The 26,287-nt window shown below is 46.5% G+C and overlaps 1 protein-coding gene across 9 annotated transcripts in view; it reads left to right on the forward strand.

The window, feature by feature from the left end:
- Nucleotides 1-26,287, forward strand: part of sulf2b (sulfatase 2b) — a 197,611-nt gene that overhangs the window by 148,780 nt on the left and 22,544 nt on the right. For all 9 annotated transcript variants that reach the window (XM_031794185.1, XM_020506342.2, XM_031794191.1 and 6 more), the window contains 8 exons: nt 654-895; nt 6,548-6,787; nt 9,878-10,029; nt 10,979-11,148; nt 17,706-17,856; nt 18,153-18,328; nt 22,993-23,121; nt 24,885-24,941. In XM_031794185.1, the coding sequence (XP_031650045.1) occupies nt 724-895; nt 6,548-6,787; nt 9,878-10,029; nt 10,979-11,148; nt 17,706-17,856; nt 18,153-18,328; nt 22,993-23,121; nt 24,885-24,941 (1,247 nt within the window). In that variant the 5' untranslated portion in view covers nt 654-723. The remainder of the gene's footprint in view (nt 1-653; nt 896-6,547; nt 6,788-9,877; nt 10,030-10,978; nt 11,149-17,705; nt 17,857-18,152; nt 18,329-22,992; nt 23,122-24,884; nt 24,942-26,287) is intronic.

Here is a 26,287-nt window from a genome sequence, read left to right on the forward strand (position 1 = left end):
GAGTGGACACTGCTGCTGGTGTAGCGCCTCCTTTCCCATGCGGGGGTGTGTTCTGGGATGAATCTAATGGATGCAACATTCACACACACACAGACACACACACACACACACACACACAGACACACATGGAGACACACACACACACAGAGCCCAGGAACCACGCCCCCAGAGGGCACTCATTACTGCTCCGGTGAAAACCAGGGTTGCCGTGGTGACACGCTGAGGGGCAGATGGCGGCAGTCTCCGGGCAGGTCTCCCTAGCGGCCCACCAATACTTTACACTGAACTAGTACACCAGCCCGGCTCTCATTGGTGCAGCGATGCTCCTTTGGGGCTGTGGTCCTTTGCGGTTGTCGAGAGCTTACAGCTTCCTCTCTACTGTCTGATGAACATAAACAGTCTCAAGTGTGACTCAGAAACTGAAGCAAAAAGGTTCTCTCTTTCAATGTGTTATCCAATGGACTAACGCTATTTGGGGTTTCATGTGATCATCTATCTGTAGAAAATGTTTCCTGTGTTCCATTAGTCTGACCTTTCTCTTGTGTCTTCCATTGAAAAAGCGTAATTTGCCTTTAAGTGTGATCACTTGCATCTCTAGTGAACTGTCCCTGTGTTCCTTTAGTCTGACCTGTGTCCTCCTGTTGTGTCTGCAGGAGCTGTCCTAGCAGCGGCTGTAGCAGAGTGATCCAGTAGCAGTAGCAGGGTTAGAGGTCAGAGATCACCATGGCGGGGCGGGGGACCCGTTACCTCCTCCTGCTTCTGGGGGTCGTGTCTCTGGCCCAGGCCTCCATCTTTCTGTCCAGCCAGCGCCTCAAGGCCCGCTTCCAGAGGGACCGCCGCAACATCCGGCCCAACATCATCCTCATTCTCACTGACGACCAGGACATGGAGCTCGGTGAGTCTGGCTTCACATACTGCTCTCCAACCCTGTTCCCAGAGAGCTCTCATCCTGTAGGTTTTCACTCCAACACTAATCTAGCACCCCTGATTCTAATAATTAGCTGGTTGATAAGATGAATCAGGTTAGTTACAACGGCAGTCGGAGCGAAAACATAAATGAGGGTAGTTCTCCAGAAAAAGGGTCGGAGAGGCCTATCCTCCTCCGTCGTCTGGTATTTCGACATTGCGATCATAAGGCATCTACTATCTGACCACATGGGCACCAATCAACCATGAAGACTAAAATACATCATAAACAAATCCAACCTTCCTCCAGGCCTACTCCTCTCATTGTAATGGCTGTCTCGTTGTAATGGCTGTCTCGTTGTGATGACTGTCTCATTGTAATGGCTGTCTCGTTGTGATGGCTGTCTCATTGTAATGGCTGCCTCGTTGTAATGGCTGTCTCGTTGTAGTGGCTGTCTAATTATAATGGCTGTCTTGTAATGGCTGTCTCATTGTAATGACTGTTGTTTATAGCTACCCATTTTAATTGACCACAGGAAGAGAGGCCACGCTGCTGGGCGGTTGTGAGTAACAAACAAAATCAGACGATTAGCAGACAGTCTGTGAGACAGAACCTCCTTGCCCATCCTAACCCATGCCGGACACACAAGTCTTTGTGTTACCGGGACATAGTAAGACATAGTCAGACACACAGATCTCAATGAAAGGGGAAAGAGTGTGCTGCTGAGCTTGACTCCAGCTCTCTCTCTTTCTTTCTCTGTCACGCTCATCTTTCTAGATTCTCTCAGACAGAAAGAGAAATTGTCATTCTCTTACGCATCTGTTATTATCAAAGGAAATCCAGCCACTGTGTGACGACCTCTCATTGAGAAGGAACCCTTTGGCACGTCAGCAACCATTATACACAGAGTGCATCACTTCCTGTACGCCGAGGGCTCGGCACGCACACCCAACACTCCTCTCTCTGTCTCTATGTCTGCTGTGTTCAGTGGTGGGCTGGCATCGGGACAGGGAGATGGTGGTAGGAGAGAGAGAGGTATAAAACACTTTTCCTCCACAGTCATTTTCACTGCGCCGAGTTACAACGACAAAGCTTCACACCAGCTCACTTCATAACATAGAGGATTTCATCCCCTGAGCCTCACTAGATTAACTGACCGCAACCAGAAAAATTAAAGGAATTTCATTGTTACGGAATGAAAAAGAGACTAATTCCAAATGGAAACCAGTGGTGTTAAAGCTCAAATCCTTGGTAATATTTTTCCAAAGAAATTAGAGAAAAAAACCTCTACTCCATACAGGGCATTCGGAAAGTATTCAGACCCCATTACTTTTTCCACATTTTGTTATGTTACAGCCTTATTCTAAAAATGTGTTTAAAAAAAACATTTCCTCATCAATCTACACACAATACCCCATAATGACAAAGCAAAAACTGTTTTTTATAAATGTTTGCAAATCTATAAAAATAATAATAACTGAAATATCACATTTACATAAATATTCAGAACCTTTACCCAGTACTTTGTTGAAGCCCCTTTGGCAGCTTTTACAGCCTCGAGCCTTCTTGGGTACGACGCTACAAGCTTGGCACACCTGTATTTGGGGATTTTCTCCCATTATTCTCTGCAGATCCTCTCAAGCTCTGTCAGGTTGGATGGGGAGTGTTGCTGCACAGACATTTTCAGGTCTCTCCAGAGATGTTCGATCGGGTTCAAGTCTGGGCTCTGGCTGGGCCACTCAAGAACATCAGAGACTTGTCCCGAAGCCACTCCTGCATTGTCTTGGCTGTGTGCTTAGGGTCGTTGTCCTGTTGAAAGGTGAACCTTCACCCCAGTCTGAGCGGTCGGGAGCAGGTTTTCATCAAGGATCTCACTATACTTTGCTCCATTCATCTTTCCCTCGATCCTGACTAGTCTCCCAGTCCCTGCGGCTGAAAAATCCCCACAGCATGATGCTGCCACCACCACCCTTCAACGTAGGGATTTCCTCCAGACGTGACGCTTGGCATTCAGGCCAAAGAGTTCAATCTTGGTTTCATCAAACCATTGAATCTTGTTTCTCATGGTCTGAGAGTCTTTCGATGCTTTTTGGCAAACTACAAAGCGGGCTGTCATGTGCCTTTTACTGAAGAGTGGCTTCCGTCTGGCCACTCTACCATGAAGACCTGATTGGCGGAGTGCTGCTGAGTTGGTTGTCCTTCTGGAAGGTTCTCCCATCTCCACAGAGGAACTCTGGAACTCTGTCAGAGTGACCATCGGGTTCTTGGTCACCTCCCTGACCAAGACCCTTCTCCCCCGATTGCTCAGTTTGGCCGGGCGGCCAGCTCTCGGAAGATTCTTGGTTGTTCCAAACTTGTTCCATTTAAGAATGTTGGAGGCCACTGTGTTCTTGGGGACCTTCAATGCTGCAGAAATATTTTGGTACCCTTCCCCAGATCTGTGCTTCGACACAATCCCATCTCAGAGCTCTACGGATAATTCCTTTGACCTCTTGGCTTAGTTTTTGCTCTGACCTTCACTGTCAACTGTGGGACCTTATGTAGACAGGTGTGCCTTTCCAAATCATGTCCAATCAATTGAATTTACCACAGGTGGACTCCAATCAAGTTGTAGAAACAGCTCAAGGATGATCAATGAAAACAGGATGCACCTGAGCTCAGTTTTGAATCTCATAGCAAAAGGTCTGAATACTTATGTAAATAAGGTATTTCTATTTTGTATTTTTTACAAATTTGCAAACATTTCTTAAAACCTGTTTTTGCTTTTTACATTATGGGATATTGTGTGTAGATTTATGAGGGAAAAGTATTATTTAATACATTTTATTATAAGCAAGTAACGTAACAAAATGTGGAAAAAGTCAAGGGTTCTGAATACTTCCCGAATGCACTGTATATCCTGTTATGTCCTCACCTGAAATGACAGCCAGACCAGGGAGATACCACCACTGCTCTCTGCCAATGACCCTCTCTGCTCTAGGCCACCCGGCACTAAATGGTTGAAAATGCAGGCTTTCTACTGGGCAGCTAACGCTGCATCAAACAGAGTCCTGGACTTGGAGAGCATGTGGCTCTACCGTGATGTAATGACTCGCAGGTGGATACTTGTCCGTCAACGGGTCCCTCTTCAGAACACTCCATTTATGAGGCAGCCGTTCCCTAAACACTAACCACTCTCCACTCTCCAGCTCTCTCAACACTGCATCATACTTCCCTCGAGTGCCTGAAAATGGACACATCCCGTTCCACCCAGATTGAGGAAAAAGCTTTAGTTATAGTAGTTACCGCTCTCCCTCCTCTGTTTGGTTCAGTCTCCCCTCCTTTTTCCTTTCACGTTGTTGCAGTGTGAAAGGCAGCCTATCTCACATGAATGCAGTTCAATCAGCTGTATCCATCGTCTCATTGTGGCTCCCATTCATTTGCCACAGAGATATGACTGACACAGCTCAATAGCCATGGAGAGGCAGAGATGAAAGCAGATTGAAGAACACCTTGTCAAAGTCATTTTCACATCAATTTACAATTACATTAAGCCTGTGGAAAAAGAGAGGATCTTCCTGAAAGAACATGGTCCCTGAAGACTTCAGATTTTTGGGATAATTAACTATTGTACTGTGCCTCCTCCTTTAGGCGGCTCTCCAATGGATCCAATGGTCGATCAATATATTGCTTTTTTCAAATGTACAAGCTTATGTAGCGTTTCACAAAATACTGTTTGGAATGAAACTCGCACAGTCCTGTTATCTGTGAAAAAAATCTTCCATGTTAAAGAGAACTTTCCCCTCCCTGTCTGAACCTCTGTAGGACACCATGTTGACATTTCTCTGAATGGCCAGCCCTGTGTTTTAACCTTTGTCTGGTTGTTAAAGGCCTGGTGATTGTCTGTGAAAAGGTCAAGTAGCTCAGGACTTCCTCTGTCTGTACACTTCACCCTGTCCTTCCTGGCCCCTCCTCTCTCTATAAGTGAGGGGTTGTGTGTGTGTGTGTGTGTGTGTGTGTGTGTGTGTGTGTGTGTGTGTGTGTGTGTGTGTGTGTGTGTGTGTGTGTGTGTGTGTGTGTGTGTGTGTGTGTGTGTGTGTGTGTGTGTGTGTGTGTGTGTGTGTGTTCCTGAACCTTTGCCTGGATTGGCTGTACACATTACCTCCAAAGCCCATAAAACTCAGCCACATGTGGAGGATTCATTCATAATATAGGTCTAAATAGGAAGAGGATCATTTCATTACTGTTCATTCAGAAAAGCCAGGATGAATTTACAAAAGAGGTCAGCTAACTCCCTGCCAAACTCACAGGTCAATTCTTACTCGGATCCTATTGCTCTCAGCATCTCCTCTCTGCCAGCCAGCCAGCCCCCCAATCCATCTCCTGTTCATGAAGCCAGCCCCCATCCATCCCCTGTTAGTGAAGCTAGCCAGACCCCATCCATCCCCTGTTAGTGAAGCCAGCCAGACCCCATCCATCCCCTGATAGTGAAGCTAGCCAGACCCCATCCATCCCCTGTTAGTGAAGCCAGCCAGACCCCACCCATCCCCTGTTAGTGAAGCCATTCCTCTTCTGTCTCTCCTGCCTCTCCTCTTCTCTTCTGCCTCTCCTCTCATGCCTCTACTCTTCTTTGTCTCCTGCTTCTCCTCTTCTCTCCTGCCTCTTCTCTTCTCTTCTGCCTCTCCTCTACTGCCTCTCCTATCCTCTTCTGCCTCTCCTGCCTCTCCTCTCCTCTACTGCCTCTCCTCTCCTCTACTACCTCTCCTCTTCTCTCCTGACTCTCCTCTTCTCTCTTGCCTCTCCTCTCCTCTCCTGCCTCTCCTCTTCTCTCCTGCTTCTCCTCTGCTCTACTGTCTCTCCTCTCCTGCCTCTCCTCTTCTCCCCTGACTCTCCTCTTCTCTCCTGCCTCTCCTCTTCTCTCCTGCCTCTCCTCTCCTCTACTGCCTCTCCTCTTCTGCCTCTCCTCTTATCTCCTGCCTCTCCTCTCCTCTCCTCTCCTCTCCTCTCCTCTCCTCTCCTCTCCTCTCCTCTCCTCTCCTCTCCTCTCCTCTCCTCTCCTCTCCTCTCCTCTCCTCTCCTCTCCTCTCCTCTCCTCTCCTCTCCTCTCCTCTCCTCTCCTCTCCTGCCTTGCCTCTCCTCTTCTCCTTTCCTGCCTCTTCTCTTCTCTCCTGCCTCTCCTCTCCTCTCCTGCCTCTCCTCTTCTCTCCTGCCTCTCCTCTTCTCTCCTGCCTCTCCTCTTCTCTCCTGTCTCTCCTCTCCTGCTTCTCCTGCCTCTCCTCTTCTCTCCTGCCTCTCCTCTTCTCTCCTGTCTCTCCTCCCCTGCTTCTCCTGCCTCTCCTCTCCACTCCTCTCCTCTCCTGCCTCTCCTCTTCTTTCGCGCCTCTCCTCTCCTGCCTCTCCTCTGCTCTCCTTTGTGTTGTCTGTCTAATCCTCTTTATCATCCCAGGAGAGGGACAGACATCGAGGCCCTTCTCCCCATATCCCCTCCTCGCTCCTTCCTTCTCACACACGCATAATTAGCAGAACAGATAACATTCTCCCTCTATTGACATGGTATTGTTTAGTGGTGCGTGTGGGCTACCTCCTGCTAGTTACATGTCTGCCTGGAACAGATCTGACCCGTGTTTGTGTTTCTCTCGCTCCCTCTCTGTCCCTCCTCAGGCTCCATGCAGGCTATGAATAAGACCCGACGTATCATGGAGCAGGGCGGGACTCACTTCTCCAACGCCTTTGTGACCACGCCCATGTGCTGTCCTTCACGCTCCTCCATGCTGACGGGGAAGTACGTTCACAACCACAACACCTACACCAACAACGAAAACTGCTCCTCCCCCTCCTGGCAGGCCCAGCACGAGACTAGGACCTTCGGAGTGTACCTCAACAACACCGGCTACAGGACAGGTCAGTGGTCCGTACAGAGCGACACACACACACAGACGTACAGACAGGCACGCACACACACACACCTGAGGCTACCCAACTCTCTGAAGGCATGTATCCCCTATTCAATTAAGCAAAACACTCATTTAATTGAGAACTCAAATATTTGTCATAATTAGGTTACACATTGCACACCCTCAGTGAAAGCCATTAGATGGGTTTTCCACTGCCTGGTGTTCTGTTCTCTACTGATGCTGAGTGTGCTAGCTAGGCAGTAGCCTGAGTGGGGCTGAGAACACTGGGGGCTGTGCCAAATAGCACCCTATTACCTATAAAGTGCACTACCACCCTATGGGCCCGGGTCAACAGTAGTGCACTATAAAAGGAATAGGGTGCCATTTGGGATGCACACCGGGCCTCTCTGAGTGGATGGCCATTATCTGTGATGGGCTCCACTGTTTCACCTACACAGACGCTGACATTCTGTGTCTCGTCCACTCTGTTCCTATTGCATCAGGTAGACCTATCTACAGTCATAACAGAAGAAATGACATGTCTGGAGCCAGCTCTTCATGCTCTTTTTCCTGTCCTCCAGAAATCACTGGAATTATGGGAAGAACACACACAAGCATGCATACACACACACACACACACACATGATCAAGATGGCACCGACAGAGGGTCACCTCGTTTTTAGTCCTTAGGAGACTTTGCAGTGTTTAGTTTTTTTATGTATCACAAGCATTTCGCTACACTCACAATGACATCTGCTAACCATGTGCATGTGACCAATACAATTTGATTTGATTTGATCCGTTATTGTGTTATTGTGCACACGTGCACTCAATTTCAAAACACGCATTTGATGATGTGGTTATGTGCTCCTTCCACAAACATTTAAAGTTCAATCTTTGTGACTCGTTCCCAAATGAAAGGAGATGCTCTGCACTACTGTCCCAATGTCGTATTGCCCCACACATTCTTTGAAATCCTGATCAGGAATGTAGAAACTTAACAGAGTTTACAATCAGTCCAGAAAATGGCACTCGGTGACAACTAGACATGCTGTAGCGTGTGTTCCAAGTAGACTCCCTAGAAATCCTCCATGTTCCCACGGACGGAAACAGTAACCCACGTCTGTCTACACCGACGTCTTGTGGCAGCCCATCAGTTCTGTGTTCACGTTGAGCCCCTGAAGAACTTCCCTTTCCTCCGGAGGGATGCACTGTGGCTGGGCCAGTAGTGTGTGGTTGGTGGTGCTGCTTACACTGTAACTCTGCTGATTTAGAATCAGGTCCCCCAGCTGTGCTGTCCATATAATCGTATTATGATCTAAAAGACTAAACTGATCCTATATCAGCAATCCTAGACTCTTTGCAAAAACAGGCCTGTTAAAAACAAACTGTTTTGTTTTTTTAACTATTAGAAGAATCACCAGGTGGAGAAACTCTATGTATGTATACACAGTGAGCTCCAAAAATATTGGGACAGTGGTTATGCACTTCAGCACCTTGGATTTGAAACGATACAATGACTGTGAGGTTAACGTGCAGACTGACAGCTTTCATTTGAGGGTATTTTCATCCATATTAGGTGAACCGTTTCGAAATTACAGTACTTTTTCTACATAGTCCCCACACTTCTACATTCATGTGGATGCTACCATGATTATGGATCATCCTGAATGAATCGTGAATAATGAGGAGTGAGAAAGTTAGTCTCGCAAATATACCCCGAGACATGCTAACCTCTCACCATTACCAATAACAGGGAAGGTTTGCATTTTTGGAGAGGTATGATATTTGTACGTCTAACTTTCTGACTCTCGGAGCGTTCAGAGCGCACACTGGACGCTCTGGCCGAGGAGTAGGGTTGATCTGAGCGTTGATCTTGACCTAACAACAGCAGTCAAGCACCCAAGCTAACAGGCTAACGTTGGCTAGCTTGCTAGCTACTTCCAGACACAAATGAGAGAACAGCTCACTCTGACCATTTTACTCACCCTAGCAGAGCTGGTGAGGCTGTTTTCATGTTATCCAGAGCGTTGGTGACTGCAACTGCGCTGCTGGCAACAATTTAATGGCGCTTTTTTGCCAATGTTTACTGACACCGGCCATCTTCAACGGGTGTTGAGTGTTCGTAAATTCGGCCGTCATTCTGCTCTCTGGCCAGGCAGAATTTACCAGCTTTGTCTATCGACAGTTGTCGCAGTGGCATCATGAACATTCTATTGATATGGTTACTTGCATAGTGGAGAGCAACACTTATGCAGTTCTACTACGTGATATCTTTCAGAAAAGCCCTGTTAGAAACAATTACCTACACATACTGACCAGCTCATGTTATAGACAGAAGAGTGCTACAGTACAGGGCAGACCAATCCAAACCATCTCTCGGCATGTTCAGCCCACTCATTATCTCATCCAATCATGGCTAGCGGGAAGGTTGCTCGCTTTTTCTGTAGCTATACCAACTAGGCTCGTAATTTAACAATTGTATTCATATTTACAGATGGCACACACGTTTATTTATTAAGACACATGAAAGTTCACATGTTCCAGAAGGGATTTCTGCCCCAAAACTAATTTCGATTTAAAAAAAAGTTATCTTGTGAAGGAGTGGTGCACGACATACACCTAGTTTCCTGAAACGAGTCACAATTATTGTTACTAAGTATTGTTTGTTTCTTGAAAACTCAAGCGATTTCATTCTGCAAAATGTCAAATAAATAATGTAGTATTCACCCGTAGCTACTTCCTGGTAATCCACCTGGAGGGGAGCAGATCAGTCTTGTCTCTGACATTTATCCATTCCAAATTCAGCAGAAGCAGCAGTAGCAGCACTTGGACAGCCAGAGCTTTTTACTTCCCATGCTTATGCTTTCATCGATCCGTCTGTTGGTTTGTTTAGTGCACCCGCAACAGCTGAATCATGAGTATTGACGTACGTGTCAGTGACATTTCAGCCTCCACCGCCCAATCCCTCCTTCCTCCATCCATCCTTTCACAAGAAAAGCAAATGATGAAGTGTGCAGATGAAACCAATTAGATTGGATGTAACTAAGTGAATTGAATTGGCTTTTCTGCCTTTGTCCTGTGGTCCACCATGTAGGCTTCTTTGGGAAGTACCTGAATGAGTACAACGGTTCCTATATTCCTCCTGGATGGAGGGAGTGGGTGGGGCTGGTCAAGAACTCCCGCTTCTACAACTACACCCTGTGCAGGAACGGAGTCAGAGAGAAACACGGCTGCGAGTACCCTAAGGTCTGTATAATATCTGTGTGTGTTACTTCTCTGGTGCTGTGCTCTGCCTATGGCTGTGCGCACGATATAATCTAGGGTTCAGATCTTACATCAGCCATCAACTATGACCCACTCTTAATTTCCCTACATTTACCCACTGTATCTTCTCTCAACATGTTTCCCAACGGCGTAGAAATATTTAACTGTCCTGTTTCCCAGCACCACCCCATAGCCTGTCCAGCACAACACCTGGTCCCAGTTTAGTTCTAGTGGAGCCTGCCAACTCTTTCCAGGAATGGGTTCCTCCCACAGTAGAGAGGGATGGAGGGAAGGAGCAGGAACACTGCCCTGCAGATGTACACTACCTGTTCACTAAAGGCTCTATCTCCATCCCTCACGGCCACTGTCTCAGAGAGGGGGTAAGAGAGTAGGGGCGGGAGGAGGAGAGGAAAAGACGAGTGTGGAACACTGACTGCATATTCCCCTTCTGGAACCTTCTCCTTGTCATTCCAGTCTCCGATCTCATGGAGGAAGAGACATCTCTGAAGAGGCTATTTACTGCAATAGCATATTAGTTACACATCTGAAGTGTTTGATGAAACATTGTCCTGGAAAGGAAAGTGAAAGGGGGATACCTAGTCAGTTCTGAATGCGTTCAACTGAAATGGGTCTTCCGCATTTAACCCACCCCTCTGAATCAGAGGTGCCAAGGGCTGCCTCAATTGACACCCACGTCTTCGGTGCCCCGGAGAACAGTGGGTTAACGGAGCAGAACGACAGATTTTCACCTTGTCAGCTCGGGGATTCGATCCAGCAATCTTTCGGGTACTGAGAGAGCTAGCATGTGGTGACTTGCAAGAATCTGTTTAAGAGAGTCCAGCTGATAAAACAAACATTTGTGGAAAGTGTATTTACTGATGTCCCCTTTCGTTGTGAGGATGTTAAAAATCAATATTTCATCTTCTTGCAGGACTACTTTACGGATCTCATCACAGAGGACAGCATCAACTACTTCCGTTCCTCTAAGAGGATATACCCACACCGGCCAGTGATGATGGTGATGAGCCACGCTGCCCCACACGGGCCGGAAGACTCCGCACCGCAATACAGCACTGCCTTCCCCAACGCATCCCAGCACATGTGAGTGTCTGGAACACACGAACAAGCATGCACAGATTGCACGAACCATGAAGTGGCTTTACTGTGTAAGGAAACAACATCATTCTGACTCCTGCACTTACAAAAGCAATAACATTAACCTTTTATGCAGTGATGTTTTCATGGGATGGCGGCTTAAATGTGAGGCTATCGGGTATAAAACAAGGTATCTTGTGTCAATGAGTAATGTCGAGAACTATATATGATTCCAAGATAAAGCAATATTTCCAGTTCTCTCCAAATCTTCAAGGGAAAGCAGTTATCGGCTCCAATGAACAATGTGTCACTTTCCCCCTGTATTCTCTCTCATTCTCTCCCTCTCTCTCTTTCCCTCTCCCCTTCCCTCTTTCCCTCTGAAAAAGAGCGGACTCCGATAGAGATGCCAGTTTAGATATAGGTTCAAATGTCCCGGCGTCGCGGTTTAGAATGGCCAGCAGGAGACAGGGATACAATCAACATTTTATTACCACACACGGCAAACAGGAAGAGGAGACGAGTAGCTGTGAAAGTGGTTTTATGGTCAGTGACGCATTAACACACAGTTGGGGTCAAGATGTGAGTTGAGGTGGAGGACAGGAGTTTATAGAGGTCGTCTCAACCTGCCCTCCTGTAAACCACTAAAGAGCTGAGAGGCAGAGGGGTTTTTGCTGCTCCCAGGTAGAGCCTCTGATTGGCTGACTAGGTCATGTGACTCTGGTTGGACCTAGCAACCGAGTGTTCCAGGAGCAGGGGTGTGAACGTTGGGGGCCAGAGTGTCTGTGAACAATAGAAAGCCCATCCCCCCCCAGTACCTCTACTCTCTTCGGGGTAATAACGTTTCTTAAAGTTGTGTCTCTGAGAGAGGGTAAGAGATAGCCCTGAGAAGTACTCATGGGCAACTGTAAGGGTGTTCTACACCCTCCCTCCATCTATCTTTGCACACACCAGTACTCTCATTGCAGTCATATCCATCAGGGCTTGTCGGTGCCATTCCCAGCCATGCTGGGTTGTGTGTGTGTGTGTGTGTGTGTGTGTGTGTGTGTGTGTGTGTGTGTGTGTGTGTGTGTGTGTGTGTGTGTGTGTGTGTGTGTGTGTGTGTGTGTGTGTGTGTGTGTGTGTGTGTGTGTGTGTGTGTGTGTGTGTGTGTGTGTGTGTGTGTGCGTGCACTCTGTGGGCTCTCTCTCCTGCCTCTGAACAAATACATGTTCACTTTCTTAAACACTGAAACACAGGCATACAAACAAACACACACAAATGCACACATCAAAACACACAAACACACACATCAACACACAATGTATCACTGCTCTGTGCTTTAGATTTAGAGGCATCCCATGAGGCACAATCAGCGTGTAGTGGCTGTGATCGCTGTATCGTGTCTAAGGCACCCAGCAGTGCTGCGTCTGAACTGGGCACACTGCAGAGAACTGTATCCCACAGCCCTGCCTGGACACAACACTACACTACACAGCCTTTTGGCATGTGTTGCTGTTGTAATGTGACCCCTGAAAGCCTGTAGCTGGGATGGGAGGCTGCTCTCTCGCCCCTACTCACCTTCTCCCTCACCCCTCAGGTGCACCCTGTTCCCTGCTATCCCTATCTCTCTCGCTCTCTCTCTGATAATGCCAAACTCTTTCCCTTCATCTCCTCCTCTCACCCTCTGTAGCTCTGGGCTGATGGTAAATGAAGGCAGTGATGCACATATCATGTACACTGTCAGAGATGGCACTGGCTGATTTAACTGCCTGTCGGTCCCTGACTGGGCCTGCTGGGAGATTACACTGTGATGGGTGGAGGGTGGAACGGGCTGGGAGAGGAGGGGGAGAAGGGGGGAGGTGATGGCTGATTCCTGTAGAAAGTCACGCCCACACTGCATGTAGGACAAAACAAACAGGCATGCCCTCCGATACATAGCGGATAAACAGTCAGGGGGCTTCGTCAGGCTAATGCAAGGCAGAGAGAGAGAGGAAAGGATGGGAGGGTGGAGAAGAGACTGGGGGGGGAACAGAGAGGTGATAGATAGAAAGAAAGAAACAGGGGGAGAGAGAAGGTGAGCGAAGGGAATGAGGAGAACAATGGGGATATAAGATAAATGGTGACAAACAGAGAAAGTAAAGAGAAAGATCAATGAGTGTTTGGCAGGTTGTTGTTAGTCCGTGGTCGTGATGAGCAGGGAACAAAAAGTAAACAGTGGTCCATGTAGCCTGTACAGATCCAAGAATGGATTATTCTTGTCCTAATGGCTTTTAAATGTCCTGACGTTCTATTAATCCCTGTTTCATAAGAAGTACCCCTCTCTCTCTCTCCCTCCGATGGTCTTTATAGTCCTGATAGGAACTCTCAGTCCAGAGCCTGGTGTTCCTCTCATCTGTCCCCTCTAACAGTACAAACCCATTAGTTGGAGTGTCAGCTGAGCCCACTCTAATGCCACTCTTGCTTGCTTAGTGGTGTGTTATTTTATGTGGTGGTGTTTATTTTTTAATTGCCTCAGTACTCTCGCTGTCTCCTCTGTAGAGGGCTTTTATTTTCTCTGTTTCAATCACGCTGACGGCCTGTCCTCCCCTTTACCGCTCTCTGAGGAACTTTTCACTTTATACAGGACTATGTTTTTAGTTTGGGCTCTCTCTAACTCGCAGGGAGTTTTCTCTCCTGTAGCACCTTGTGTTTTGTACCTGTGGTCCAGACTGTTTGCTCAACCCTAAGAACCCCTCCAAAGAACCCCTCCTTGTCTTTCATGAATTCATCAGAACACCCTTGGCCTCCCTATAGTTACCCCAATAATCCACCATGTCAAATTCCTCTGTGCCCCTGTTCAGTTTGCCCTGCTTGGCTACAAAGCTAGCACAATTTTCCTCCCTGTAATTACCTCCCTGCACCATGGAAACCTCCTCTTAACCACTCCCCTTCACTTCCTCCCTCCATCAAAGACCTTTTTGCCCCCTACGTAGTCAAATCAAATCCCCCTTCTATTCTCACCCCCTCCACTCACATTCCCCTGTAGCTTCACCCCTGCTTCCATCAAGCCATGGTGTCACAAGCCCTCTATAACCCCTATCGCCTCCAATCTCCAACTATGAAATTCCTCACTTTTCCATCTTCTGTGCAATTCCGACTTCCACTCGGTTATTGGAAGTTGTTCTGTGTGGGAGAAAGGAAAAACGCTTGATTGCCTTTGAGACCCGGTGGTGATTGTCCCTGACCCCAACAATCATATTTTTTTCTCCCCTTTTAAGTGGAGATAGCTTAGTGGTTCAGAAGCAGCTGGGAGTCTTAGACGTGAGAGAGACCTGCGAGAATTGAACGGATTACAACATTGTGGAGACCCTGCATGGTGAAGGAGAGAGAGAAAAGGAGAGAGTGGAAGGGAGGGAAGTCTAGAGTTTAGAGAGGACATTTTACTCTAAACCAGAGAAAAACAAAAGCAGCTGATCCGTTAGAACTGTGTTGCACAGCTTGCCCACACTCACAGCTGGGTCTTTCCACAAAATAAATGCCTTTTGTGTCCCTCTTATATTTAAAGTAGAAATTGTGCACCAATATTGGATTTTAAGAGCTTCTATTAAATGAAGTGCCCTTTAATGTGCAGCATTTTGACTGTCCCTCCATCCACCCTGTGTCACTTCTAGGAAGATTTTAACCCACTTTCTTTCCCCCCCAAACTTTCTCCAAGTTTCACCGTCATTGTAAATCCCTAGTTATTTTGTTGCTTTGACAAAGTCATTTCTGAAGATGATTTATTTCATGTGATTAGTGTTTCATTTAAGTCTGTCCCTCATTTTAAGGTCAACCCTGTTACGTGAACTACACTCTCGTTTTAACACGGTAAAACTATTTCTTTTAAAAACATGTCATAGTCAAATCACAGTGTAAAAACAGGTGAGTTGGTTCTATACTTTTGGGCCATTTTCTGGTGTTTTGTGGTGAAAACTGAGCTGGTCGAGCATGACACGTCAACTCTGTTACGCACAGATAGACAGGCTAGAAATGTTTTAACAATTTCATTTGTTCTTGTGAAGCTTGCATTCAAATGCCACTCCCTGTTGCACTCAAAAGGTAGCGAATTAGTGGATCGAGCCAGCTATCAAAGCCACAGCACAGAGCTAGTGGACAGTGGACAGTCTGTTTGCGAGGTACAGGGGGACAAAGGAAAGAGGGAGAAAGCAAGAGAGATAGGGAGGCAGTTACGAAGGGAGGGTGAGATGGAGAGAACTGTTGAAAGTGGAGGGGAGTAACTCAATCACATGATAAGAGCCATTTGTTTCCAAGAGATAATTCAGATGGTGGTGATGTCCCTCGCCTTGTTGTTTTCTGCTGTGTGTGTGTGTGTGTGTGTGTGTGTGTGTGTGTGTGTGTGTGTGTGTGTGTGTGTGTGTGTGTGTGTGTGTGTGTGTGTGTGTGTGTGTGAATGCGCAGGGCAAAGTAATGAATGTCTTTGCTCCTAGTCATTAATCACACACGCACACAACATCCTCCCACTGCACAGCTCACAGGAGCCTCATCTCTCTCTGTGCCAAAAGGCAAGCCAGTTTTTTTTAATTAAACCAATGACCAGCCACCAGCCCCAATTACACTGAGCAGTCCCGTCTTAGAATACATCCCCATCCTCCCACTGTCCTGATATATTATAGAATTACTCTCCTGGCTCACACAGGCACACACACACACATTCCCAGCTAACCATATTTTTACCCCAAGCAGCCATGCATGTATAGACATTTTTCACTGTAGACATTTGTCTTCTGTACAACATACAGTACATTCTGAAAGTATTCAGACTCCTTCATTTCCCCCACATTTTGTTACGTTACAGCCTTATTCTAAAATGGATTACATTCGGGGGTTTTTTAACTTATCAATATACACCCCATAATGACAAAGTGAAAACCGGTTTTTAGAACTTTGCAAAAAAACTTTAAAAAATTCAATTAATTATATACATAATTTAATTTGGGTCATTTTCTGGTGTTTTGGGGTGAAAACTGAGCTGGTCGAGCATGACACGTCAACTCTGTTACCCACAGATAGACAGGCTAGAAATATTTTAACAATTTCATTTGTTCTTGTGAAGCTTGCATTTAATTGCCACTCCCTGTTGCACACAAGCTTCAATCCCCCTTCAATCCCTCTCACGGTCAACCTGGTTACTTTATTTGTCACTTGAGATGGGAACATAGGATTTTTTATTAAGTCCATATGATGGCAAGAACAGCTCAAATAAGCAAAGATAAATGACAGTACTTCATTACTGTAAGACACAAAAAATGTCAAGAACTTTTAAAGTTTCTTCAAGTGCAGTCGCAAAACCATCAAGCGCTATGATGAAACTGGCTCTCATGAGGACCACCACAGGAAAGGAAGAGCCCAAATAAATGCTTCAGAGTTCAAGTCACAGACACATGTCAACATCAACTGTTCAGAGGAGACTGTGTGAATCAGGCCTTCATGGTCGAATTGCTGAAAAGAAACCACTACTAAAGGACACCAATAAGAAGAAGAGACTTGCTTGAGCCAAGAAACACGAGCAATGGACATTAGACCGGTGTAAATTTGTCCTTTGGTCTGGAGTACAAATTGGAGAGATATGGTTCCAACCGCTGTGTCTTTGTGAGACGCGGTGTGGATGAACGGATGATCTCTGCATGTGTATTTCCCACCGTAAAGCATGTAGGAGGAGGTGTTATGGTTTGGGGGTGCTTTGCTGTTGACACTGTCTGTGATTGATTTAGAATTCAAGGCACACTTAACCAGCATGGCTACCACAACATTCTGCAGCGACACGCCATCCCATCAGGCTTGGACTTAGTGGGACTCTCGTTAGTTTTTAAACAGGACTGTGACCCAACACACCTCCAGAATGTGTTTGGACTATTTTACCAAGAAGGAGAGTGATGGAGCGTCAGATGCATCAGATGACCTGGCCTCCACAATCGCCCCAACCGCAACCAAATTTAGATGGTTTGGGATGAGTCAGACCTCAAAGGGAAGGAAAAGCAGCCAACAAGAGCTCAGCATATGTGGGAACTCCTTCAAGACTGTTGGAAAAGCATTCCAGGTGAAGCTGGTTGAGAGAATGCCAAGAGTGTGCAAAGCTGTCATCAAGGCAAAGGGTGGCTACTTGAAGAATCTCAAATATGAAATATATTTAGATTTGTTTAACACTTTTTTGCTTACAACATGATTCCATATGTGTTATATCATAGTTTTGATGTCTTCACTATTATTCACTATACAATGTAGAAACAAGTAAAAATAAAGAAAACCCCTAGGAATGTGTGGGTGTTGTAAAACATTTGACTGGTAGTATGTGTAAATGTACTATTTCAGTTTCTCTTCTTTTTTTTTACATTTGCAAAAATGTCTAAAAACCTGTTTTTGCTTTGTCATTATGGTGTATTGTGTGTAGATTGAGAAAATGTCAAAATAAATCATTTAGAATAAGGCTGTAACATAACAACATGTGGAGAAAGTCATGGGGTCTGAAAACTTTTAAAAGACGCTTTGTCAATGTTAATACGATGTCACTAAACTTCTCTGAACACTTCCCCCGTCTCTTCTCTCAGCACTCCCAGCTACAACTATGCTCCGAACCCGGACAAGCACTGGATCATGCGTTACACTGGGGCTATGAAGCCCATCCACATGGAGTTCACCAACATGCTACAGAGGAAGAGGCTGCAGACCCTGCTCTCTGTGGATGACAGCGTGGAGAAGGTGAGCTTAGAGCGCCCCCTACCTGCACCCCTCCAAGGGATCCTGTATGGCTCAGTTGGTAGAGCATGGCGCTTGCAACACCGGGATAGTGAGTTCGATTCCCGGGGCCACCCATACGACAATGTATGCAGACATGACTGTAAGTCACTTTGGATAAAAGTGTCTGCTCTATGGCATGTATTATATATCATTCCTTCAATGTCTTTTCCATCTGTACCTTTCCATGGCCCAAGAAGAGGATACACACCCCATTGTTTATTGAGATAGGTTTGGAAGATATTTTCTCTGTGTTCTAGGTGTATAACATGTTGGCTGAGACTGGAGAACTGGACAACACATATATCATCTACACAGCTGACCATGGCTACCACGTGGGCCAGTTTGGACTGGTCAAGGGCAAGTCCATGCCCTATGAGTTTGACATCCGAGTTCCCTTCTACATCCGAGGGCCCAACGTGGAGGCAGGAGCCATGTAAGTGTGTGTGAGGTGGGGATGAGTGTGTTGTATGGCTGTATTATCTTTACTCGGAAGGGTACTGTGGATGACTTAACCCCTGTGGGACTGATCCTTACATCCGTACCTACATTAAGTCAAATGTATAAATACAAATCCTCTGAATATATAGCTGGTCTATCCCCTTTATGACTCCATAAGATCACTGAAAGACAGACAGACAGACAGACAGAGACTGACAGACAGAGACCGACTGACAGACAGAAAGACAGAGACCCGATCAACAGACAGACATAGACCGACAGAGACAGACAGAGACTGACAGAGACAGACAGAGACAGACAGAGACAGACAGAGACTGACAGAGACAGACAGAGACAGACATAGACCAACAGAGACAGACAGAGACAGACAGAGACTGACAGAGACAGACAGAGACAGACAGAGACAGACATAGACCAACAGAGACAGACAGAGACTGACAGAGACAGACAGAGACTGACAGAGACAGACATAGACCGACAGAGACAGACATAGACCGACAGAGACAGACATAGACCGACAGAGACAGACAGAGACTGACATAGACAGACAGACAGACAGACAGACCGACAGAGACCGACCGACAGACAGACATAGACCGACAGAGACAGACAGAGACTGACAGACAGACAGACAGACAGACAGACAGACAGACAGAGACTGACAGACACTGACAGACACTGACAGACAGAGACCGACTGCCAGACAGAAAGACAGAGACCCGATCAACAGACAGACATAGACCGACAGAGACAGGCAGAGACTGACAGAGACTGACGGAGACAGACAGAGACAGACAGAGACAGACAGAGACAGACAGAGACTGACAGAGACAGACAAAGACAGACATAGACCAACAGAGACAGACAGAGACTGACAGAGACAGACAGAGACTGACAGAGACAGACATAGACCGACAGAGACAGACATAGACCGACAGAGACAGACAGAGACTGACAGACAGACAGACCGACAGAGACCGACCGACAGACAGACATAGACCGACAGAGACACACAGAGACTGACTGACTGACAGACAGACAGACAAAACGAAAGAGACAGACAGAGACTGACAGAGACAGACAGACAGACAGACAGACAGACCAACCGACCGACCGACAGAGACCGACAGTCAGACAGACAGACAAAAAGAAAGAGACAGACAGAGACTGACAGAGACAGACAGACAGACAGGCTGAAACAGACAGACAGACCCACAGAGACAGACAGACCGTTAGAAACAGAAAGACCGACAGACAGACCGATAGAGACAGAAAGACCGATAGAGACAGAAAGACCTATAGAGACAGACAGACAGACCAACAGAGACAGACAGACGGACAGAGACAGACAGACGGACAGACCGAATGACAGAGACAGATAGATCGATAGAGACAGACAGACCGATAGAGACAGATAGATCGATAGAGACAGACCGATAGAGACAGACAGACCGATAGAGACAGATAGATCGATAGAGACAGACAGACCGATACAGACCGACAGAGACAGAGACGACTGACTGACACAGACAGATAGACAGACAGACTGACCGACAAAGACAGAACGACAGAGACAGACAGACCGACAGAATCAGACAGACAGACCGACCAACAGAAACAGACAGACAGACAGACAGACAGACAGACAGACAGAAATACCAATAGAGACAGACAGACAGACCAATAGAGACAGAGAGACCGACAGAGACGACCGACAGGGACAGACAGACAGACCGACAGAGACAGACAGACTGACCGACAGACAGACAGATAGAGACAGACAGACAGACGAATAGAGACAGACAGATCGATAGAGACAGACAGACCGACAGAGACGACCGACAGACAGACAGACAGACCGACAGACAGACAGACTGACAGACAGACCGACAGACAGAGACGGACAGACAGAGACGAACGGACCAACAGACGGACGGACCGACAGAGACAGATCACATTTGTTTCTCCAGACCCCGTCCTGATCCAGCTTGGATGATTTAGATCAGGGGTGTCAAACTCATTTTGCCACGGGGGGCGCATTCAGTCTTCAACGAAGTCCGGATGGCCGTACTCAAAATTGGTTATATTTTCTACCTCTTCCCCCCTTTTTCCTCTCTCTACCCTACTGATGTTACATTTGCAAACGACCTTGGTTAACATAGAGATTCTGGGAACATCAGAAGGTGGGGGGTGGAAATTATATTCTGGTAATCCGACCAAATGAACATATGCGGTGGTACTTAATGAATAGCGTGTCAGTTCGGTTGTCATCTGAGACATTCTCATCAGTGATAAGATGACATAAACTCTACAGTGTAAAGCCTACACATCAGAGTTATCGTATTCACATGGAATTGTTGTTCAATTTAAATGTTTGAATATAAAATTATTGGTGAAGAGATTAAATGTAATTTTAGCTTCCAAATGAGAGATTTGGGTTTTCATAAGGTTAGGGCTCTGCTCAATGAGTGGCCAGCCCCTGTGAAGAGACATGGGTTATCAAAACTTTTCAAACACGCCCTCTTCTCCCTTCCTATAAAAAGCCTTGACGACAATATAACCTCCTGTTCCGAGGATGTGAGGACGACGGTTCGATGTCAGAATGGTTCAGATATTAACTACAGAACGAAGCCAACATCAGCGTGAGCTTTGGTTGCGAATGGTATGAACTTTGAACTCTTATTCACTACAGAAGTGATACCCGCTAGCCGTTGAGTTAGCAACAGCAGCTGCAAACAAGGGTTAGGAAGGAACAGACAAGAGTATCCCGTCTATCACACAACGACGTTACTACAACGTATCCAATTGACCACCAGAGACATTCTTCAAAGGACTCGGTTTTGGCAACACGGCCTTCCATCTACCACCAACCTACTGAAGCGCAGCTCAGAGTAAATATTTATTGCATTTTCCTTTTCCAAATGGGCGGTAATTTAGAATGCATAAGATACTGTATTTACGATAGCACAGCTTCTTCCTTTGTTACTCAGTCTTCCCGCTCTTTCACTCAAACCAGACCCTTTTCTTTTGTGTAACAAGCTGTCATATGAGTTCCGCCCGCTAGGGACGATTTCCTTTATGACGTCATTTGTAATCAAGTTATGATTAATTATGTGTAAGTGTAATTCTGTGTGATTAGTTTGGTATTTAGTAAATAAATAATTCAACCCAATTTTGTATTGCTGATTCAACTTGTTAGCCAGGGTTCGTGAAGATAACCAAGAATTTACAACTTTCAGATGAGACTGAATTAAGGTGACGATTAATATTGACTGCTATTGATGTAAAATATTACTAGGTCTTTAAGAGTTTATTCGGAAGATAACAGCTCTATAAATATTATTTTGTGGTGCCCGACTCTCTAGTTAATTACATTTACATGATTAGCTCAATCAGGTAATATTAATTACAGATAAATTATTTTATAGAATAGCATGTCATATCACTTAATAATAGCCAAAGACACGACAACAGTTTACATTTGGTTTTAGTCTTTTAAAGAATATTTTTTTAATCAAACGGATTCGACACCTCTGATTTAGATAGTCGGTTTAACATCACCACTCGGTGTTAAGTCCTGTAGAGCCAGGGATTAGGTCACTCAGACCATCATCCATGTCCCTCTGTGCTCCTGCTCTATGTCATCACCTCTCAGCAATGCACAGCCAGTCTTATCACCCCACCCCAGCTTCAACCGGGAACCACCTCTCCCCAATCCTCTGGCTCTCCTTCCTCTCCTCTCATTTTCTCTCCTACTCTTAGTCCGACACAAGGTTTTGGGCATTAGTGTTGTTTACCACTGGCACGGTGTCTCTGCACTCTGTTCCCTGGAAAAGCAGATTACGACAGCAAAAGCCGTTTCACGAGGAGATCATGGGATTTCTCAGTTAGTGAAAAAGTGGATGGAGTGGGGGGAAGATTTAGGGAGGGGGGAGAGAGCCTAAAGGCTCCCGCGTGCTACCCAGCCGAAACATTTTGTGATGTTTTTGTTCGTTTTGTACTTCTGTAAATGTGTTTTTCTGCTGCTCGGGCACACATACATTTTTCTAGAGGCAAGCCGAAGTCAGTAGCTGAAGTCTATTCCCCTCAGTGATTGGTCAACAGTCGGGATTCTTCAATGAAGTCTTTGTTGTCATTCAACAAGAGACAACTCTTTTCCATGCACATTTTTTTAAATTGAGTTAGATGTAAAATTACTTGAATAAGATCTCCTCTGAAAAAACTGCAAAATTAATGACAGATTTCTTGAGTTATCTTAGATTAATTCTGACTATTCTGAGGAATACAGTGTCTCATAATGGACAAACAATATTGCCGCTTTTTTCCCCCTTTCGAAGCTGTCTTTTAAGGGACTCGTTCGGGTTCGGGGCCTTAAGGGTTAAATCCCCCCCCCCCCCGCTTCCTTTTCCTCTCTCTGTCCTGAGGGTCATATTCCCTCCTGCCTAGATCTCTGGAGCAGTTATTCGTCATCTTCCCCTGCCTCCTCTACTCTCTCTCTCTCTGTCTCTCTCTCTCTCTCTCTGTCTCTCTCTCCACACAGACCCCTTTCTCTTATCAGCTGACTTTAACTGACCAGATACCATCTGACGATGCCTGGTAACGACCTCTATCCCCTTATCTCCCCCTGCGTCTCCATAGCAACCCTCACATGGTGCTGAACATTGACCTGGCACCCACCATCCTGGACATCGCTGGCATGGACGTCCCTCCTGACATGGACGGCAAGTCCATCCTCAAGCTGCTGGACATAGAGAGACCAGTCAACAGGTGGGATATGGAGCCAAAAGGGAAACATCCTGTCCATGGATATTTTATGGCACGCTCATATAATATGTGTATTCTGTATGTTGGCAGGCCATAGATCACTGATAGAAGTAGCTATATATCCTCTAGGTGATTTATATTATTATGAGTCGTACATTGGCACAGGCCACTGACAGGTCTGAGTTCCCTCAGGGTTCCTGCTATACTCTGGTAAAATCACTGCAAAAGAGCCAAATCTAACACCTGAGTTTTCCTCAAAACTGTGGACCTGGCCCGGCATGCCAGGTTACCATGGCATCCGTTGAGATTACATCCACATCCCAGCGACACCTTTTCCTCCTGCCCAGCTTGGATATTGCTTTCGTTAATGAAAAAAAAATCTAAGAAAATATGAAATAATCCTTCTCCATTCTTCCAAGATGTGTCAACGGGGACCTGTGGTAATAACTACAGGAGCTTCCCTGCCAACGCCATCGAGTGAAGGAAGGTCTTTCACCAGCGGATGAGTGTGTGTGTGTGTGTGTGTGTGTGTGTGTGTGTGTGTGTGTGTGTGTGTGTGTGTGTGTGTGTGTGTGTGTGTGTGTGTGTGTGTGTGTGTGTGTGTGTGTGTGTGTGCGAGTGCGTGTGCGTGCGTGTTGAGGGATTCTCTATTCCCTCTTCCAGCTTTGCAGCTGCAATCAGGGAGAGATGGACTCGCCAGCCTGTGAAATTGTCTGGCAGACAGAGGAGGCTGGGAGGCTAGCTGGCTGGTCTGATGTGGGGATGGGTTTTTGGAAGAGAGGAGGACAAGAGACTGGGTGGGATGGAGGAGAGCAGACCTGTGCTGGGTGTCTGCCTGGTCACTACTGCTGGCTGTGATGCCAATACCCCTCACAGAGATGAGAAAGAGATGGAGACCGAGAGAAAAGGCAATGAAAGAAGAGAGATGGAGAAAGAAAGGGCAAGGGAGGGTGAAGGAAAGGGCGAGGGAGAAGGAAAGGGCGAGGGAGGGAGAGGGAGGGAGAAGGAGAGATGGAGAAGGAAAGGGCGAGGGAGGGAGAAGGAAAGGGCGAGGGAGGGAGAATGAAAGGGCGAGGGAGAAGGAAAGGGCGAGGGAGGGAGAGGGAGGGAGAAGGAAAGATGGAGAACGAAAGGGCGAGGGAGGGAGAGGGAGGGAGAAGGAGAGATGGAGAAGGAAAGGGCGAGGGAGGGAGAAGGAAAGGGCGAGGGAGAAGGAAAGGGCGAGGGAGGGAGAGGGAGGGAGAAGGAAAGATGGAGAAGGAAAGGGTGAGGGAGGGAGAGGGAGGGAGAAGGAGAGATGGAGAAGGAAAGGGCGAGGGAGGGAGAAGGAAAGGGCGAGGGAGGGAGAAGGAAAGGGCGAGGGAGGGAGAGGGAGGGAGAAGGAAAGGGCGAGGGAGGGAGCAGTGCGGGGGTCGATGGATCGATAACTCATATCTGAACACCCGGCCAGGAGAAGGTCAGAGCACCCAGACAAGAGACCAATTTATTCCGCACACTTTCTTCCACATTCGATCACTCTTTCCCCCATCCTTTTCCTAAAGAACACCTGAAGTGTGGTGTCAATAGATTTCCATTTGAGATCATTTGACCCAGGGCTGGTTTTGATCTCCCTTCCAACCTGTTGCCTTTAGTAATCACTGGAGGCTTCTGCTCTACAGACTGAAGGAATTCTGATTTCCTCAAGCGTTACATTGCGTTCTGAATGTAAAACCTGGTCAATGAAGGAGATGGCCGATCAATTTGTCCTTTTCTCTCATGATTCTCAGGTTCCAGGTGAACAAGAAGGGGAAGGTGTGGCGAGACTCATTCCTGGTGGAGAGAGGGTGAGTCACGAGTAATAATGTCACGGTTTTAAATAACCATACTGCAGTTTATTTTTAATGTCTCTGTGTACCAATTAAGTCATCTGGTTACATCCATCTGAGTGTGTAATAGGGTATGGAGTAGGAAAGTCTCAATGCCTCATTATTTCATGAGTGTTTTGCCTTTAATATTACCCTACTGATACTTGATATCAAACCAAATCAGGCAAAGCTGTGGTTTACAGAATATTGTCATGACTAATTAGCATCTTGGACCATCCAGTAACAACCTACTGAATATACAGCTAAAAAAATATAAATGCAACATGCAACAATTTCAAAGATTTAACTGAGTTCCAGTTCATATAAGGAAATCAGTCAATTGAAATAAATGCATTAGGCCCTAATCTATGGATTTCACTGGGAATACAGATATGCATCTGTTGATCACAGATAGTGGCTTGGGTCAGAAAACCAGTCAGTGTCTGGTGTGACCACCATTTGCCTCATGCAGCGTGACACATCTCCTTCACATAGAGTTGATCAGGCTGTGGAATGTTGTCCCACTCCTCTTCAATGGATGTGCAAAGTTGCTGGATATACTTGTATGCAGGCCATGGAAGAACTGGAACATGTTCAGCTTCCAGGAATCGTGTACAGATCCTTGCGACATGGGTCTGTGCTTTATCATGCTGAAACATGAGGTGATGGCGGCGGATGAATGGCACGACAATGGGCCTCGGGATCTTGTCATGGTATCTCTGTGCATTCAAATTGCCATCGATAAAATGTCATTGTGTTTCGTTGTCAGTAACTTATGCCTGCCCATACCATAAACTCACCGCCACCATAGGGCACTCTGTTCACAACGTTGACATCAGCAATCTGCTCGCCCACACAACGCCATACACGCTGAAACCGGGATTCATCCGTGAAGAGCCCACTAATCCAGCGTGCCTGAAGCCATCGTAGGAGAGCACTGAAGTTGATTACGACGCTGAACTGCGGTCAGGTCAAGACCCTGGTGAGGACGGCGAGCACGTAGATGAGCTTCCCTGAGATGGTTTCTGTTAGTTTGTGCAGAAATTCTTCGGTTGTCCAAACCCACCGTTTCATCAGCTGTCCGGGTGGCTGGTCGCAGACGATCCCGCAGGTGAAGAAGCTGGATGTGGAGGTCCTGGCTGGCGTGGTTACACTTGGTCTGCGGTTGTGAGGCCGGTTGGACGTACAGTCCATTCAGGAGGGTATTCAGAACATTTGACTTTGTCCACATTTTGTTACGTTACAGCCTTATTCTGAAATGGATTCAATTGTTTTTTCCCTCATGGGCTTCTTCACTTTTAGCCACTTTCTGCGTTGAAACTGCC

This window comes from Oncorhynchus kisutch, linkage group LG17, assembly GCF_002021735.2.
Source record: "Oncorhynchus kisutch isolate 150728-3 linkage group LG17, Okis_V2, whole genome shotgun sequence".
Classification (NCBI taxonomy): Eukaryota; Metazoa; Chordata; class Actinopteri; order Salmoniformes; family Salmonidae; genus Oncorhynchus; species Oncorhynchus kisutch.